Here is a 17,500-nt window from a genome sequence, read left to right as displayed (position 1 = left end):
GATGTCCCTGCTCTCAAATGTTGTGTTTGTGTCCTTCCTCCTCTCTAGTTCCAAATCAGACTTGAACCAGATTTGCAATATATACACAGACTTGGCATTTAATATGGAATATTTTTTTTGTGGGGGTGAACTTACTTTTCAAGATGACTTAGAACCAAAAGTTCATTGGAATTATGTTGAAATTATTCTAGATTTTGTTAATATGACCTTTAAAAGAAACAAAAACCACATTTGACATTTCGAAGCAAATAAATTGATCCTTGAAAGTGATGTAAACTGATATCGAACTCAATTCACGGACAGTACTGTGTTAAACTTCTGTGCGTTTTCCAGAAGTATCTCTTTATTTTGCACATTAGCCAAAATTTTTTTTAACAAAAACAAAAGTTAAATTACGACTGGGATTACGGACAGTAAAATTACAGTTCAGTACTTCGTGTAACCCACACGAGCATTCAGGAGAGCACGTACACGTTGAGGCATGCTGTTCACGAGATTTGCCAAGGTTTGGACAGGATCGCTTGCCATGCAGTTACAATAGCCTGCTGCAATTCACGCATAGAGGCAGGCTGCTGGTCCAAGTTGTCGATTTGAGGCGTTATTTCTGCCCACAAGTTCTCTATCGGAATCATATCCGGGGACATGGCAGGCCACTCCATATGCTCTACACCACGGTCAGCAAGAAAGTGTTGGATCATGCGAGCACGATGAGGCCATGCATTGTCATCTTGGAAGACAAAGTTTCCTCGAAAGGCTGCACGAACAAATGGAAGCAATGTTTCTTCCAGAATGGCCCTGTGCTTGAACTGGTTCAGGTTTCCATTCAGAACAACCAGGTCAGTTTTGCCCCCTGCATGAAAAGCAGCCCAAACGGTCACCCCACCACCTCCAGCTTGGACTCTTGGCACTATACAATCTTCATTGTAGGCTTCATGCACTTGTCTGCGCACTCGGACGCGGCCATCTTGACGATAGACCAGAAATATAGACTGGTCACTGAAGATCACGTGATTCCAGTGGCCTGGCTGGCATTGACGGTGCTATCTGGCCCACTGCAATCGGCGCTGGCGGTGTTGTCTGGTCAGACGTGGCTTTCTCAGGGGACGCCTGGCACGATAGCCTGCTTGAACCAGTCGTTGGTTGACTAGCCTTCTGGATACAGGCACATTTGTCAGTTGCTGCCACTCAGCCCTAAGCTGATTAGCTGACTTGGTACGGCCATTGCGGACTAACCGGTGCAGCTGGCGATCATCCCTCCTTGTGGTTCTGCGGGGACGTCCTGGCCTCGGTATTGGAGTAGGGACACCCCTCTGAGCATTTCGTTTCAGGATATTTGACACCTGACCTTGAGTGATGCCATACTGCCAAGCAATAGCACGCTGTTTCATGCTGGAATTTCGTAAAGCCACCACTAAATGACAAACAGCATTGTCGAGTTGACGGACCATCTCCAGGGAAAGCGGCAATAACTTTTGTAGACGTGCAGCAGTTGTTTTCCACTAATACAGAACGCAACAACCCTTATATACCCGATTGTGAAGCCAATCGTCAAATGTACCTGTCCATACATTTTGTCACGCCACCTGTGATATAATCCTGTTATTGACTTCTTGCTGCGACAGACAATCAGTGACATGGTTCTTTTAACAAAGAAATCACCGAAGCGTAAAAGCAACTCACCAGATTGATGTACCGAGTTCAGAAAGTAAACCCAAGTCAAGGAAAAAAAAATATTCCATATTAAATGCCAAATCTGTATATATATATATACAGTCACGTGAAAAAGTAAGTACACCCCATGTAAAGTTTTGACTTTTTCAACATATTTCAACATACAGCTATTTGATCTTCATTTCAACAATATTGATAGATAAAGGTGATATAATATAACAAATATCATGAAACATTTACATTTTGTAGTCCATTGTATAATTTAAATAAACATAAATATCAGCATCACTGAAATAAAATCCTGGCTTCAAATCAACTTCCTCAAGCTTAACTGTGATAAATCTGAAATAATCATCATTGGCCCAAAAACGCTCACAAAATCCACCCATAACTTTGCCCTCAACATCGACGGTATCCCAGTATCCACCTCCCCTCACATCCGGAATCTTGGCGTCATCTTTGACCAAACCCTTTCCTTCGACAAATACACTAAACAGATCACAAAGTCAGCCTTCTTTCACCTGAAAAACATTGCCCGTCTCCGCTCATCCCTCTCCTCCACGGCTGCAGAAACCCTCATCCACGCCTTCATCACCTCCCGTCTGGACTACTGCAATAGCCTCCTCTATGGTTCACCCTCAAAAATCACCAATAAACTCCAATACATTCAGAACTCCGCTGCCCGTCTACTCACTCATTCCCGGACCCGTGACCACATCACCCCCGTCCTTTACAAGCTTCACTGGCTCCCCATCCCCCAGAGAATCCAGTACAAAATCCTCCTCTTGACATACAAAGCCCTCCATAACCTGGCCCCATCCTACCTGGCTGACCTCCTCTCCAGACACACTCCCACCCGCAACCTCCGCTCTGCTGGTACCAACCTCCTGACCCCCTCCATCCGGACCAAATTCAGATCCTGGGGGGACAGGGCCTTCTCCATCGCTGCTCCCACCCTCTGGAACTCACTACCTCACACCATCAGAGACTCCTCCTCACTCACCACATTCAAAACATCACTAAAGACCCACCTGTTCAACGCTGCATTCAACATTCAACCCACAGCATTTAACCCCTGACTATCTCTTCTCCTTCTCCCTCCTTTTGCTTTAAATATTTCCCTATTGATTCTTGTCTTGTCTTTTTGATTCTTGTCTTATATATATGCCGTATATCGCTGCTGTTTGTTTTCTTGATTCTTGTCTTTTTGCAATTGTTGTTTTCATGTATTGTTATGCATTATGTTTTCCACTCTGTCAAAGCGCCTTTGGGCTTCTGGAAAAGCGCTATACAAAATAAATGAATTATTATTATTATTATTATAAATGCAAATTTCACATGTGGAAAAAGTAAGTACACCCTTGGCTCTAATAGGTGGTATTGCCCCATTTGGCAGAAACAACCTCAAGTCAGCATTTCTTATAACTGTCTAACAGTCTCTCACATCGACTGGGAGAAATTTTTGCCCACTCCTCCATGCAGAATTCTTTCAGCTGTGCGATGTTTGAGGGGTTTCTTGCATGCACAGCTCGTCTCAAATCCCCCCACAACATCTCGATGGAATTTAGATCCGGACTTTGACTTGGCCATTCCAGAACCCTCCATTTCTTTCTTTTCAGCCATTCCTTGGTGGATTTACTGGTATGTTTAGGGTCGTTGTCATGTTGCAAGGTCCACGTTCGGTTGAGCTTCAACTTTCCGATAGGTGGCCTCACATTATCCTCAAGCACCCTCTGGTACAATGACGAATTCATAGTGGATTCTATGATGGTGAGCTGCCCAGGCCCTGATGCAGCAAAGCTGCCCCAAACCATAATATTTCCACCACCATGCTTTTCAGTTGGTATCAGGTTCTTGTGGTCAAATGCTGTCTTTGGTTTTCGCCAAACATGTCTTCTGGTCATGTTTGAGGGTTGTGGTATGGAGCTCAGGTGTGCCAAGGTGTGCCAATAGCTATACCTTTGACTCATCTGTCCAGAGCACATTGTTCCAGAAGTACTGGTCTGTGCCTAGGTGTTCATTGGCAAACTTTAGTCTTGCCCAGATGTTCTTTCTGGACAGCAAAGGTTTCCTCCTGGCACACCTCCCATGTCGATCAAATTTGTGCAGCCTCTTTCTAATGGTAGACTCGTGCACTTTGACATCAACAGTGGCAAGAGCTACCTGTAGGTCCCGTGATGACATTCTGGGGTTCTTAGAGACTTCCTTCAGCATCTTGCGGTCTGCTCTCGGGCTGAACTTGCTGGGGCGGCCTGGCCTGAACAAGTTGGCAGTTGTTTGGAATCTTCTCCACTTGTAGATGATCTTCCAGACAGTCGAATGATTGATTTCAAAGTGTTTGGAGATCTTTTTACATCCCTTCCCAGACTCGTAGGCATCTATAACCTTCTTTCTGAAGGCCTCAGAGAGCTCTTTTGATCTAGGCATGGTGGCGCCGCACACTTCAACAACAAAGAGCAAACCAAACTAAAAGTCTGAGGTTTAAATAAGACAGGTTCCTCCAAGATCCTCTGTAATGATGTTCTAATCATTTGCAAGTGAGCTGGTGCACCTGATTCTAATTTTAGGTATTTGAAGGAGTGATAAATGTAGGGGTGTACTTACTTTTTCCACATGCGAAATTTGCATTTATGTATATTTACATTATACAATGGACTACCAAATGTAAATGTTTCATGATATTTGTTATATGATATCACCTTTATCTATAAATATTGTTGAAATGAAGATCAAATAGCTGTATGTTGAAATATGTTGAAAAAGTCAAAACTTTACATGGGGTGTACTTCGTTTTTCACATCACTGTATATATATTTTTTACCAATGAGAGGAACATAAAAGTGAAACAATTGCGTTTTGTCTTTGTGCCATACATCTCTGAGATATGGTTGCAGACGCACGCATGGACAAACGGACGGACAAGACCCAATCCATAAGCCCCCATTTCTGACTAAGTCCAATCCAATAATAAAACATAATAAAACAATGCTAATTGACAATTAAAGCAATGCTAATTGACAATTGACAATTAAAACAATGCTAATTGACAAAACAATGCTAAACAAGGCTAATAAAACAATGGCAGCATACAGGATAATGGACTATGGTGATGATGACGATGTGCATACTTTATAACAAACTCGTTAAAATCTCGAGAACTAAAGACCCTCCAAAAAACAACAACTGTGAAATCAAAGGAGACAATGGGTCAGACTTTGAAAGAAGATTTGGACAAAAAAAGTTTTTTTTGACCAAAAGTTTTGGACATGGAAATGACTTTTAAAGAAGGATATCAAATAAGGATAAAGTTCCAGATCTAACACATCTACCTGAAGATTCAGGAAACATGCTTGTAGCAAATAATGAAACACCTAAAATTTGCATCATTGGCTGTGTTTTTTAAATAATTAGTTCGTTCGTTTAATTTGCATCAATGGCTGTGTTTTTGATATAATTAGTTAGTTTAATTTGCATCATTGGCTGTGTTTTTGATATAATTAGTTAGTTTAATTTGCATCATTGGCTGTGTTTTTGATATAATTAGTTAGTTTAATTTGCATCATTGGCTGTGTTTTTGATATAATTAGTTAGTTTAATTTGCATCAATGGCTGTGTTTTTGATATAATTAGTTAGTTTAATTTGCATCATTGGCTGTGTTTTTGATATAATTCGTTAGTTAGTTTAATTTGCATCATTGGCTGTGTTTTTGATATAATTATTTTGTTAGTTTAATTTGCATCATTGGCTGTGTTTTTGATACAATTCGTTAGTTAGTTTAATTTGCATCATTGGCTGTGTTTTTGATATAATTAGTTAGTTTAATTTGCATCAATGGCTGTGTTTTTGATATAATTAGTTAGTTTAATTTGCATCATTGGCTGTGTTTTTGATATAATTCGTTAGTTAGTTTAATTTGCATCATTGGCTGTGTTTTTGATATAATTATTTTGTTAGTTTAATTTGCATCATTGGCTGTGTTTTTGATATAATTAGTTAGTTAGTTTAATTTGCATCATTGGCTGTGTTTTTGATATAATTAGTTAGTTAGTTTAATTTGCATCATTGGCTGTGTTTTTGATATAATTAGTTAGTTTAATTTGCATCATTGGCTGTGTTTTTGATATAATTCGTTAGTTAGTTTAATTTGCATCATTGGCTGTGTTTTTGATATAATTATTTTGTTAGTTTAATTTGCATCATTGGCTGTGTTTTTGATATAATTAGTTCGTTCGTTTAATTTGCATCAATGGCTGTGTTTTTGATATAATTAGTTAGTTTAATTTGCATCATTGGCTGTGTTTTTGATATAATTAGTTAGTTTAATTTGCATCATTGGCTGTGTTTTTGATATAATTAGTTAGTTTAATTTGCATCATTGGCTGTGTTTTTGATATAATTAGTTAGTTTAATTTGCATCATTGGCTGTGTTTTTGATATAATTAGTTAGTTTAATTTGCATCATTGGCTGTGTTTTTTATATAATTAGTTAGTTTAATTTGCATCATTGGCTGTGTTTTTTATATAATTAGTTAGTTTAATTTGCATCATTGGCTGTGTTTTTTATATAATTAGTTAGTTTAATTTGCATCATTGGCTGTGTTTTTGATATAATTAGTTAGTTTAATTTGCATCATTGGCTGTGTTTTTGATATAATTAGTTAGTTTAATTTGCATCATTGGCTGTGTTTTTGATATAATTAGTTAGTTTAATTTGCATCAATGGCTGTGTTTTTGATATAATTAGTTAGTTTAATTTGCATCATTGGCTGTGTTTTTGATATAATTCGTTAGTTAGTTTAATTTGCATCATTGGCTGTGTTTTTGATATAATTATTTTGTTAGTTTAATTTGCATCATTGGCTGTGTTTTTGATATAATTTGTTAGTTAGTTTAATTTGCATCATTGGCTGTGTTTTTGATATAATTAGTTTGTTTAATTTGCATCAATGGCTGTGTTTTTGATATAATTAGTTAGTTTAATTTGCATCATTGGCTGTGTTTTTGATATAATTCGTTAGTTAGTTTAATTTGCATCATTGGCTGTGTTTTTGATATAATTATTTTGTTAGTTTAATTTGCATCATTGGCTGTGTTTTTGATATAATTAGTTAGTTAGTTTAATTTGCATCATTGGCTGTGTTTTTGATATAATTAGTTAGTTAGTTTAATTTGCATCATTGGCTGTGTTTTTGATATAATTAGTTAGTTTAATTTGCATCATTGGCTGTGTTTTTGATATAATTCGTTAGTTAGTTTAATTTGCATCATTGGCTGTGTTTTTGATATAATTATTTTGTTAGTTTAATTTGCATCATTGGCTGTGTTTTTGATATAATTAGTTCGTTCGTTTAATTTGCATCAATGGCTGTGTTTTTGATATAATTAGTTAGTTTAATTTGCATCATTGGCTGTGTTTTTGATATAATTAGTTAGTTTAATTTGCATCATTGGCTGTGTTTTTGATATAATTAGTTAGTTTAATTTGCATCATTGGCTGTGTTTTTGATATAATTAGTTAGTTTAATTTGCATCATTGGCTGTGTTTTTGATATAATTAGTTAGTTTAATTTGCATCATTGGCTGTGTTTTTGATATAATTAGTTAGTTTAATTTGCATCATTGGCTGTGTTTTTTATATAATTAGTTAGTTTAATTTGCATCAATGGCTGTGTTTTTGATATAATTAGTTAGTTTAATTTGCATCATTGGCTGTGTTTTTGATATAATTCATTAGTTAGTTTAATTTGCATCATTGGCTGTGTTTTTGATATAATTAGTTAGTTAGTTTAATTTGCATCATTGGCTGTGTTTTTGATATAATTATTTCGTTAGTTATTTCATTGATATAATTTGCATGTCTGTGTGGTTGCAATATGCAATGTAATGTGCATGGTGCAATTGTTCCACATGTGGAGCGATGAAAAAACTTGTTGTTCTTTACGGCCTTGCTTGCAATGCCATATGAAGCATCAGCGGCCCTCTGAACTCTCCAACCCTTGAAATTACTAACAGATATTTCAGTATTGCCCGTAATTCAGCCGTGCATTTATTTAGTCGAGCCTGCCAGGTTTTGCCAAACTGCTAATGTAAGCCTTCTCTGTTCAGCATATGCAGGGGCCTCCATCGAGGTTAAATTAATCTTAGAATTCCACCATGTTTATGTGCTGCAAGCCAGATTCTGTCAACTCCTCTATGGTATTAAGGCCTAACAGTGAGCTTTTTACACAAATTTACTGTATACTGGTTAATACATCTAACAATGCCATTAATGATAGCTGCAACCAGCACCTTCAGCATATATACCTCATTATTCTTTTTTTTTGTTTGGCCTGGACTATTTGTGAGTATTTCATTTGTATAACCATTTGAACATTGCATGTATACCCTTTTTGTAATGAGGAATAATTTTTTGTAATAATTTATATGTGTGAGCTCTTACACGAGCCTTGACTGAGTATAGAAAAAAAGGAAATCCAAACTAAATGCAATGATATACGTGTAGTCTAACCACACACAAAGCCAGCATTACTTTCTCTGAATTAAAAGTAACTCAACTCATGATGTCTCCTCAACTCACTATCTGCATGATAATGGCCAGATTTGATATTTCTCAGCTTTTAAAATTAGAATTCCCTTATAATTTAAGTTTTTATGGTGGCATAGTTTAGAAGTACGTGTGCTTACCTCTGAGCTGTCTAGCCTGGGCTTAAATCTTGGCCTGGCTATAAACTGTCATCCTGGTGTTTAGAAGGCAGGGCGATGTGTGTGTGTGTGTGTGTGTGTGTGTGTGTGTGTGTGTGTGTATACGTGTTTCATTCATCAGAAGGACTCAGTGGTTGTTGGGTGGGTTATCGCTGGCAGTGAAAAAAAATCTCAAATTCCTGCCGAAATCATCTTCAGGTGAATGTCACGCCTGGTCACATGGTTCGATCCCACAAGATTCGAGCCAAACACTTTCATCCCAGAAGAAGGTGGGAATAATTGTGGCCGTTAAAATAATTAGTAGAAATCTTAATTTACCACCGAGATGCTAACTATTTAACTGGATGAAAGTAATTTTCACAATTTCTCGACTAAGCCGTTTAATAACTATGAACAAAGTTTCATTTTCTGATCATTTCTGATGCAATCCTCACCTTAAAATGTTGTGTCAAATTACATTTTTAAATCAGCATGGGTTAGCCTGATAATGTTCTCATCTAAATCCCTGGCTCATGATTCATGTTCTCATTTAGGCTTTGATGACCAACAAGATCATGAGCCTGAGTGTTAAAAAAGGTAACTTTTGAATTACCATAATCCTAGTCTTATCATAAAAAAATTATCACAATGAATTCAACTGACTCTGAGTTGGTAAAGGTAAAGGTCTGCCTTGTTATAGAAATGGCGTTCAAAAAGTTCCTTCGTCAGTGTTTTTGCATATTGGAATTATTACCTTTGAACAAATTGAATAAAGCTGTGACCAACATGATAAGTTATTCTGCTTTCTCCTAGCTGAGTAGCAAAGCAGCAACAGCTGTTCATTGCAGAATAAAACAAGAAAGAGCAATCAGAGATTGCAGGCCCTCGCCAGGAAGTATTTTCAGTCGTTTTTAAGGCTTTTGTGTTAAAACAAATATGGCGGCCGAACCACATGACCAACGACGTCATCATTATTTGTTTTCTAAACTAATTTATTCCTAGATTATGCTCAAGAAATTTCATCTTGATCGGATGAAGTTTTGTACTTGTCGAATTATGACGTCATAATGGAGCCACCTATGACATCATCATTAACATATTTTATTCCCCATGGAGAGTTCTTTACAATGAGCCATGTCTCAATTTTTTCTAATCAGCACTTTCAGAGATATAGAGGTGCAAAGTTTTTCGGTTTTTCCAAGATGGCGGCCGAACCACGTGACCGATGATGTCATCATTAATTTTTTTTCTCCACCTGTTTATGCTGACATGGCGCTCAAGAAATTGCATCTTGATTGGATGAAGTTTTGTACTTGTCGAATTATCGAATTATGACGTCATTATGGAGGCCTTGGGCCGAGAGAGTTAAAAATTGGGCACAGTTTATTCCAGGGCAAGACAAATATGTGTGTAAAGTATGGCAATTCTATGTGCAATGGTGTAGACGTAGTACTGTGCACAAACAGACAGACAAACAGATGAAAAATCGGTCAGAGACCGAGGACTTGCCGGAATGTACTTTTTATTTATCGGCCATTTTGGACAAATATGGCAGCCGAACGACGTGACCGATGACGTCATCATTATTTGTTTTCTAAACTAATTCATTCTGAGATTATGCTCAAGAAATTTCAACTTAATCAGATCAAGTTTTGTACTTGTCAAATTATGACATCATAATGGAGGCACCTATGACATCATCATTAACATATTTTATTCCCCAATGGAGAGTTCTTTACAATGAGCCATGTCTCAATTTTTTCTATTCAGCACTTTCGAAGATATGGAGGTGCAAAATGTTTTCGGTTTTTCCAAGATGGCGGCCGAACCACGTGACCGATGACATCATCATTATTTGTTTTCTAAACTAATTTATTCCTCGATTATGCTCAAGAAACTTCATCTTGATCGGATGAAGTTTTGTACTTGTCGAATTATGACGTCATAATTGAGGCACCTATGACATCATCATTCACATATTTTATTCCCCATGGAGAGTTCTTTACAATGAGCCATGTCTCAAATTTTTTCTATTCAGCACTTTCGGAGATATAGAGGTGCAATTTGTTTCGGTTTTTCTAAGATGGCGGCCGAACCACGTGACCGATGACGTCATCATTTTTTTTTTTGTCTCCACCAGTTTATGCTGACATGGCGCTCAAGAAATTGCATCTTGATTGGATGAAGTTTTGTACTTGTCGAATTATCGAATTATGGCATCATAATGGAGGCCTTGTGCCTGGAGAGTTAAATATTGGGCACAGTCTATTCCAGGGCAAGATAAATATGTGTGTAAAGTATGGTGATTCTATGTGCAACGATGTAGACGTAGTACTGCGCACAAACAGATAGACAGACAAACAGATGAAAAATCAGTCAAGGACCGAGGACTTCCTGGAATGTACTTTTTATCAGCCATTTTGGACAAATATGGCGGCTGAACCACGTGACCGATGACGTCATCATTACTTGTTTTCTAAACTAATTTATTCCTCGATTATGCTCAAGAAATTTCAGCTTGATCGGATGAAGTTTTGTACTTGTCGAATTATGATGTCATAATGGAGGCACCCATGACATCATCATTAACATATTTTATTCCCCATGGAGAGTTCTTTACAATGAGCCATGTCTCAATTTTTTCTATTCAGCACTTTCGGAGATATAGAGGTGCAAATTTTTTCGTTTTTTCCAAGATGGCGGCCGAACCACGTGAACGATGACGTCATTATTATTTTTTTCTCCACCAGTTTATGCCAACATGGCGCTCAAGAAATTGCATCTTGATTGGATGAAGTTTTGTACTTGTAGAATTATCAAATTATGACGTCATAATGGAGGCCTTTGGCCGAGAGAGTTAAAAATTGGGCACAGTCTATTCCAGGGCAAGACCAATATGTGTGTAAAGTTTGGCGATTCTACGTGCAACGGTGTAGACGTAGTTCTGCGCACAAACAGACAAACAGACAAACCAACCAACCAACATACTTGCCTGAATCTTTTCCGGAAAGTAACAAACGGACTCAAATGCAATACCCTCTCCTTTGGCGAGGGTAATAAAATCTAAACTCCAACAACTTTGTCAAACGATTTAGTTTTCCAATGACAAAATAAAAATAAAAACAAGAGAAAAAGACACTACAATGAACTGTTTGCGAATTTTGACAACCTCTATAAAAGCCTAAAAGATTTGTGTTTTTGTTCCTCACCTTTGCTGCAGCTTTTGGAAAACTCAAACTCACAAGGCGGGTTGTCCAGCGTAATGAAACCTTTCGGCCAATGTATGTGAACGCCAGGAACAAAGACAATCTTATCATGCTCACCATCGAAATTTGCCACCACCTTGACAACGAAAACAAAAACAAGAAGAAAAAGACATAAAATGTCATAGCCCCCGTGGTTTTTGTAATTTTGCTGTACGGGTCAGTCGACCATCTTTTGTCAGATTACGAAACAAAATCTTCTGCATATTTATACTCTCATGTGTTGGCTTTGTGCCAAGTTTGAATAAAATCGGTCTATGCATGTCGAGAAATGGTTTGGTACACGTTTAAATAACAAAATTGCCACCAGTCCGCCATCTTGGATCTGATCTCGAAAAAACTGACATGCATAATATGTAAACCATCATTCATTTTCTGTATGCCAAGTTTGAACAAGATCGGTAAATGCATGTCCGATAAATGGTTGAGGACATGGTCAATATGGGGTTTTCTACAACTAAAACGGTCGCCATGCTACCAGTGAGCCATCTTTTATCAGATCGCTAAATAAAGAGTAGTGTCTGCCGTCATGTGCTGTGCTTCGGCAAAATGTTTGAACAAGCCAGCAACCGTCTTCTGGTGAAACTGCCAAAATCAAAACTCTCTGCTCACCTTCACTTTTTCATTCCTCTTTTCTCCCACCTCTAGAACAAACTCCCTCACTCTCTTCAATCCCACTCCTCCCTCCAGGTCTTTAAAACAGCTGTTCACCACCATCTCTTATCTTCCCCCATCCAAAACCTTGATCTTTTCTACCCCCGTTAAAACACCCCAAATCCACCTCTTTTAATCCCCAACTTCTTTCCTCAAATGCCTGGTAGTGAAATTCCTAGTAGTGTTGATTTGCTTTCTACGGTGTACCCCTCCCAACTCCCCAGACCTTCCCCTTCCACAGAGCAACCGACGTCCTTGTTCTCTTCTGTTGTTGTGCTTGTGTGCTTCCCTCTCTCTCCCCCTCTTGTCTCCCGCTCCCTTCATTGTATGTTTTATGCGTCTGTGCATGTTTTCATGTTCAATTTTTCATTCTCGATTCTGTAAACCCAAAATATTAATTAAATTTGGACCACTCATGTTCAATAAATGGTTGGGGACACGTTTAAGAAACAAAATGGCCACCAGTCGGCCATAATGGATCTGATCTCGAAAAAAATGAGGGGCATATGTAAGCCATCATTCTTCATCTGATTGCAAAGTTTGAACAAGATCAGTAAATGCATGTCCGACAACTGGTTAAGGACGTGTTAAACATCAGGTTTTTTACAACTAAAATGGCCACAAGTCGGCCATCTTTGATTGCCTCAAGAAACAAAATGATGCGCATAAGTATAGCATCATGTGTTGTCTTTGTGCCAAGTATGAACAAAATCGGTCCATACATCTCCCAGATATGGTTGCGGACGCACGCATGGACAAATGGACAGATGGACGAGACCCAATCCATAAGCCCAAGTTTCAGACTAAGTCCAACGGGGGCTAAACAATGGCAGCATACAAGATAATGGACTATGCTGATGATGACGATGTCCATACTTTATAACAGACTCGTTAAAATCTAGAGAGTTAATTGGAACACCTCAACCCACAAAGTCTTGAGAAAAATGACATGGGAATTAAGGGTCATTTCAACTCTTGCTATGTGTTTCTGAGCACAATCTATATTTGCTACAAGCCACCATTTTGTCTGAATCTCAATATTCTTCAATGCTGAGAGTGTGAGCGGCTAATTTCATGGGTCCAGATGTCATAAAAGTTTGTCCAATTATTGCTAAACCGGAGATTTTTTGAAGTGCCAACAAGGCGATTTGTGTTCTGCAGTATTCAAGTACAAAATTCACTGAGAATAAAAAAAATGGTTTTCAAGGCTGAAGAAAAAAAAACGTTTGCCGAAGTTTACCAGCGTTGATGCACCGTCTATTGCACCACTTTATTTAACACGTTAAATTAGTTGTTCGTGCCTGTTTGTGTCCTTTATGGTGTCCCTAAAAACAGTCATTTTCCTGTTTGGAATGATTTTCAATTTTGTTGAACTGTCAGGCAGACAGACAGAGTAAATATATTACCTTACTCCTCCTCTCTGCACATGCGCGCTCAGGACGAGACTCCGTACAATTTGCCAAATGCAGAGTGAAAGTACTGCTAAACTGCAGGTTTGTGTTCCGATTCATGTTCTGATTCGTGTTCTATTGTTCAAAATATATAATTCAATTCAAGTTAGGTAGCTCCTTGACCACAGACTGACATCTTTAGCAGGTGCGGCCTGACGGTATTCTGGGCCCTTGGGCAAAGGCGGTTTTTGGGCCTCCTGATACAATTTTGGGATGACACTTTGTGCGAAATAAAAGTTTCCTGAAACAAACATTTGTGCATAGATATGCAGAATAATGACAACACAGTGAATTAAAAACAAATACATTGTAACTTACGAACCAGAAATTGGTGCACCTTGTTTGGTGCACCAGAGTTGGTGGTGCACCAGAGTACAGAACATACATTACAGTATGGAATGGTCATGGAATCATGGAAAGTCAAAGAGTCATATAATGTTTCATAGCTATGTTCAGTATATCATATGGCAAACGGCCTCAAACGGAATAATAATAAAATGCACATACGGACAAAATTATAATTTCTCCGTGTCATTTACCTGAAGATTTTGCCGAGAAACACAAGTGGCCACTTTAACTGAATGATCCAAAATAAAGGGGATATTGGGATGTTCGGACCAACCGAGTCAATTTGCACTCTTATCATCATCTATATAATAATAGCGTAAGGACTCGACTTTGTTATCCCTTTTACGCCGCACCCAGTGACCCGATGCCCACGGCACGAATGGATTTACGATCTACGAACCGCGCTCTTTGTTTATCATGTACAGCCATACTCGAAAAATCTGAATTAGCCGACGTTGGGGCCCAAAAGCATCCGATTAACTGCCGATACGACGCCATCTTACGACGCCATCGCATTGGTGTCTGCTGGGCGAAGGCGAAGCAAGCCGTCCGCTGATTGGACAGGCGAAGGCGAAAGCAAGCCGTCCACTGAGTGGACAATCCAGAGCATGCATTTGTGCCGGTGTCGGCGATCGTTGTTCATATACGCACTCTTCATTCTCATCTTTCTTCCTAACTCTTACTCGGACAAGCAAATCCCCTATGCCATCCATAATGGTACACTCTATCCATACACCACATCCTCCCTTCCGTGGATGTTCCATGGGTTTCGGCTAGTTTGAATACTATATCTCTATTACAGATGGTGTTTTGGGGGGTTTTTTAATCTTTTTTTTTTTTTTGGACAAAGGATAAAACCCAGTTTTTTGAAATGCACATTTTTGGTTAATAACCATTTTCTGTAAAGTTTGAAATTGTAGCTTCAACAGCTCATTTATGTTCCTCACAATTCTATCACACTAGAATATAAGAGCTGTCGCTTTGCTGATGGGAATACAAATATTTGTGTTATTGCAAAAAAACGCAAAAACAGATTTTCTTAATGGGGAAAAAATAAAATTATGCAATGTATAGACACTTTCCTCACCTCTCACAGCGGTGATTACAATATTGGTGATTACAGTGTGGTGTCTTTATCTCACGCTTTCCTCACCTCGTGAATAATCCTGTTTTTTTTTTTCAATTACTATTCATAGTCTTGGCTCATGGAAGAGCTAGTACATTGAACGGATCAGGACGTAACGGGACAAAAACACATGCATGGAGAAGGAAACTCCAAGGAGTAAAACTGGGAAATTAGGAGGAGGGATTTGGGTGGGGTTAATGATGGTGGTCAACAGCAGTTGATGATGGTGGTGAATGATCTGAGATGGTGGTGAACAGCTCTCTTGAAGACCTGGAGGGAAGAATTAAATTGAAGAGGATGTAGAAGTTCATTCCACAGGTGGGAAAAAAGAGGAACAAAAGAGGAACACATGCATGGAGAAGGAAACTCCAAGGAGTAAAACTGGGAAATTAGGAGGAGGGATTTGGGTGGGGTTAATGATGGTGGTCAACAGCAGTTGATGATGGTGGTGAATGATCTGAGATGGTGGTGAACAGCTCTCTTGAAGACCTGGAGGGAAGAATTAAATTGAAGAGGATGTAGCAGTTCATTCCACAGGTGGGAAAAAAGAGGAACAAAGAACAAAGACCCTGGTGTTGGGCTAGCGGCTAGGGTGCCGGCTTAGGATCCTAGGATCCTGGGTTCGAATCCCGGTCGATCGCTGAATTAACGCCAGGGGGGTTGACTCAGCCTGTCATCCTTCTGAGGTCGGCTAATTGAGTACCAGTTCACTGGTAATTCCCTGTTTGTCGTTAAAGGCGGCAAAAAGGGTTGGCGTCAGGAAGGGCATCCGGCCGTAAAACATTGCTTCAAAAAGGGGAACCAAAAAACAACAACAACCATGGTTCCCGAAAAAGGCCAACCCCCGCTTTGCGGGGAAAAATGGCCTCTAAAGGTGGTTATTATATATAGACACCAGCTTAGAGAGGGAGGAGGTGGAGGTTATTAATAAGATATTAATCACAGCCGTTTTAGATGCTGAATTGTAAATAATATATAACAACATATTGTTCAAAGGGGAAGATCAAAATAAAAATAATTTTTTGCCCTCCCCTCTCATTTCTTTTGATCAAACTGTCTGGGTATGTATTAGGCAAGAGCCATGGCAGGAAACAAACTCTGGTCTCCTAGTCTCTACCTTTGCGTAAGTCAGGGCTTTCCATTTCCTCGGCATAGCTACGATGACTAATCTATGGGGCAAGAACAAAAATGGATTCCTGGGAGATCCTGCCTTCCATGCAGGGATAACCAGCGTTGCAAGTTGGCATTTGCAGTTTCGCCACAATGGCCCATGCACCCATTTAAAAAAGGATGTTCTTTTTTTTTATCACAAACCTTCCTGGGAGTTCCCTGAATTCACCGTCGTTGGTTTCATTGAAATCCGTTAATCCGTTCCCAAGTTATAACATGACAGACAGACAAAGCCACTGCTCCTTTTATAATATAGACGGGATGTACACGTACGCACGCACACACACACACACACACACACACACACACACACACACACACACACACACACACACACACACACACCTCGTGTTTTCATTTATGTTCCTCACAAATTATAATACACACATACACACACAATTGCAAGACCCCATCTCCACTGCATGTGTGACCAGCTAAATATTTATATCCCATTAAGACTGCTCAGCTGGATATTAGCAGTGTTGTCGAGAGGTTTGTATTAGACAAGAGCAATCCCTGTCAAAGAGCTTTCAAAAATATAATACAATATTTGAAAATGTTTATGAACGATTTGATTTACTTCAAAGGCAGGTGTCACAAATCATACATAATTAAGTGAGACCGATATGATTTGTATCCTATATTGATTGCCAATTCTTTTTTTTTAACAATACATTTTAAGGCTTCAATTTCAGAACCGCTTTTACCTGGGACTATCATAACACTCCCTGGGTCTTATGTGAAGCAAAGGTGGCAAACACTACATTTTTCCCACACCAAAGTTTTACCAAGATGTCTCTGTTTGCCCTTTATGATTCGGTACTCATAAAATGTATTTCAAAAAGAAATTGTCTTATGTAAACAAAACATTCCCACCAAAAAATGGGCAAACCCCAACAAAAAAAGCAAAATGAACCAATACCATCACCAAATCAATATCATACTGGAGTCTGCACCAATTTAAGAGCAAATACAACATTTAAAAAACAATCACAAAATAATTAAAGCAACATTAGTTGTGACTATATAACCAGCTTCAGTGAATTATTCATGCTGAAAGAATTTAACTACGTACTGTTTGTCACAAAGACAGCAGAAACCCATTTTGGCATTTTCACTTGTAAAGACTTGAAAG

General features: G+C 38.7%; 1 protein-coding gene across 5 annotated transcripts in view; it reads right to left on the bottom strand.

Moving 5' to 3' along the window:
- The window catches only part of LOC137416274 (atrial natriuretic peptide receptor 2), a 219,980-nt gene that overhangs the window by 144,055 nt on the left and 58,425 nt on the right, over positions 1-17,500 (bottom strand). For all 5 annotated transcript variants that reach the window (XR_013624921.1, XM_078786474.1, XM_078786476.1 and 2 more), the window contains exon 6: positions 11,563-11,695. Coding sequence is in view for 4 of the 5 variants with exons in the window: in XM_078786474.1 (XP_078642600.1) it covers positions 11,563-11,695 (133 nt within the window). In the remaining variant the exon portion in view is untranslated. The remainder of the gene's footprint in view (positions 1-11,562; positions 11,696-17,500) is intronic.

The sequence above is a fragment of the Myxine glutinosa genome, chromosome 11 (genome assembly GCF_964187855.1).
Source record: "Myxine glutinosa chromosome 11, kmMyxGlut1.1, whole genome shotgun sequence".
NCBI classification, from domain to species: domain Eukaryota; kingdom Metazoa; phylum Chordata; class Myxini; order Myxiniformes; family Myxinidae; genus Myxine; species Myxine glutinosa.
This window is presented reverse-complemented; position numbering and strand designations above follow the sequence as displayed.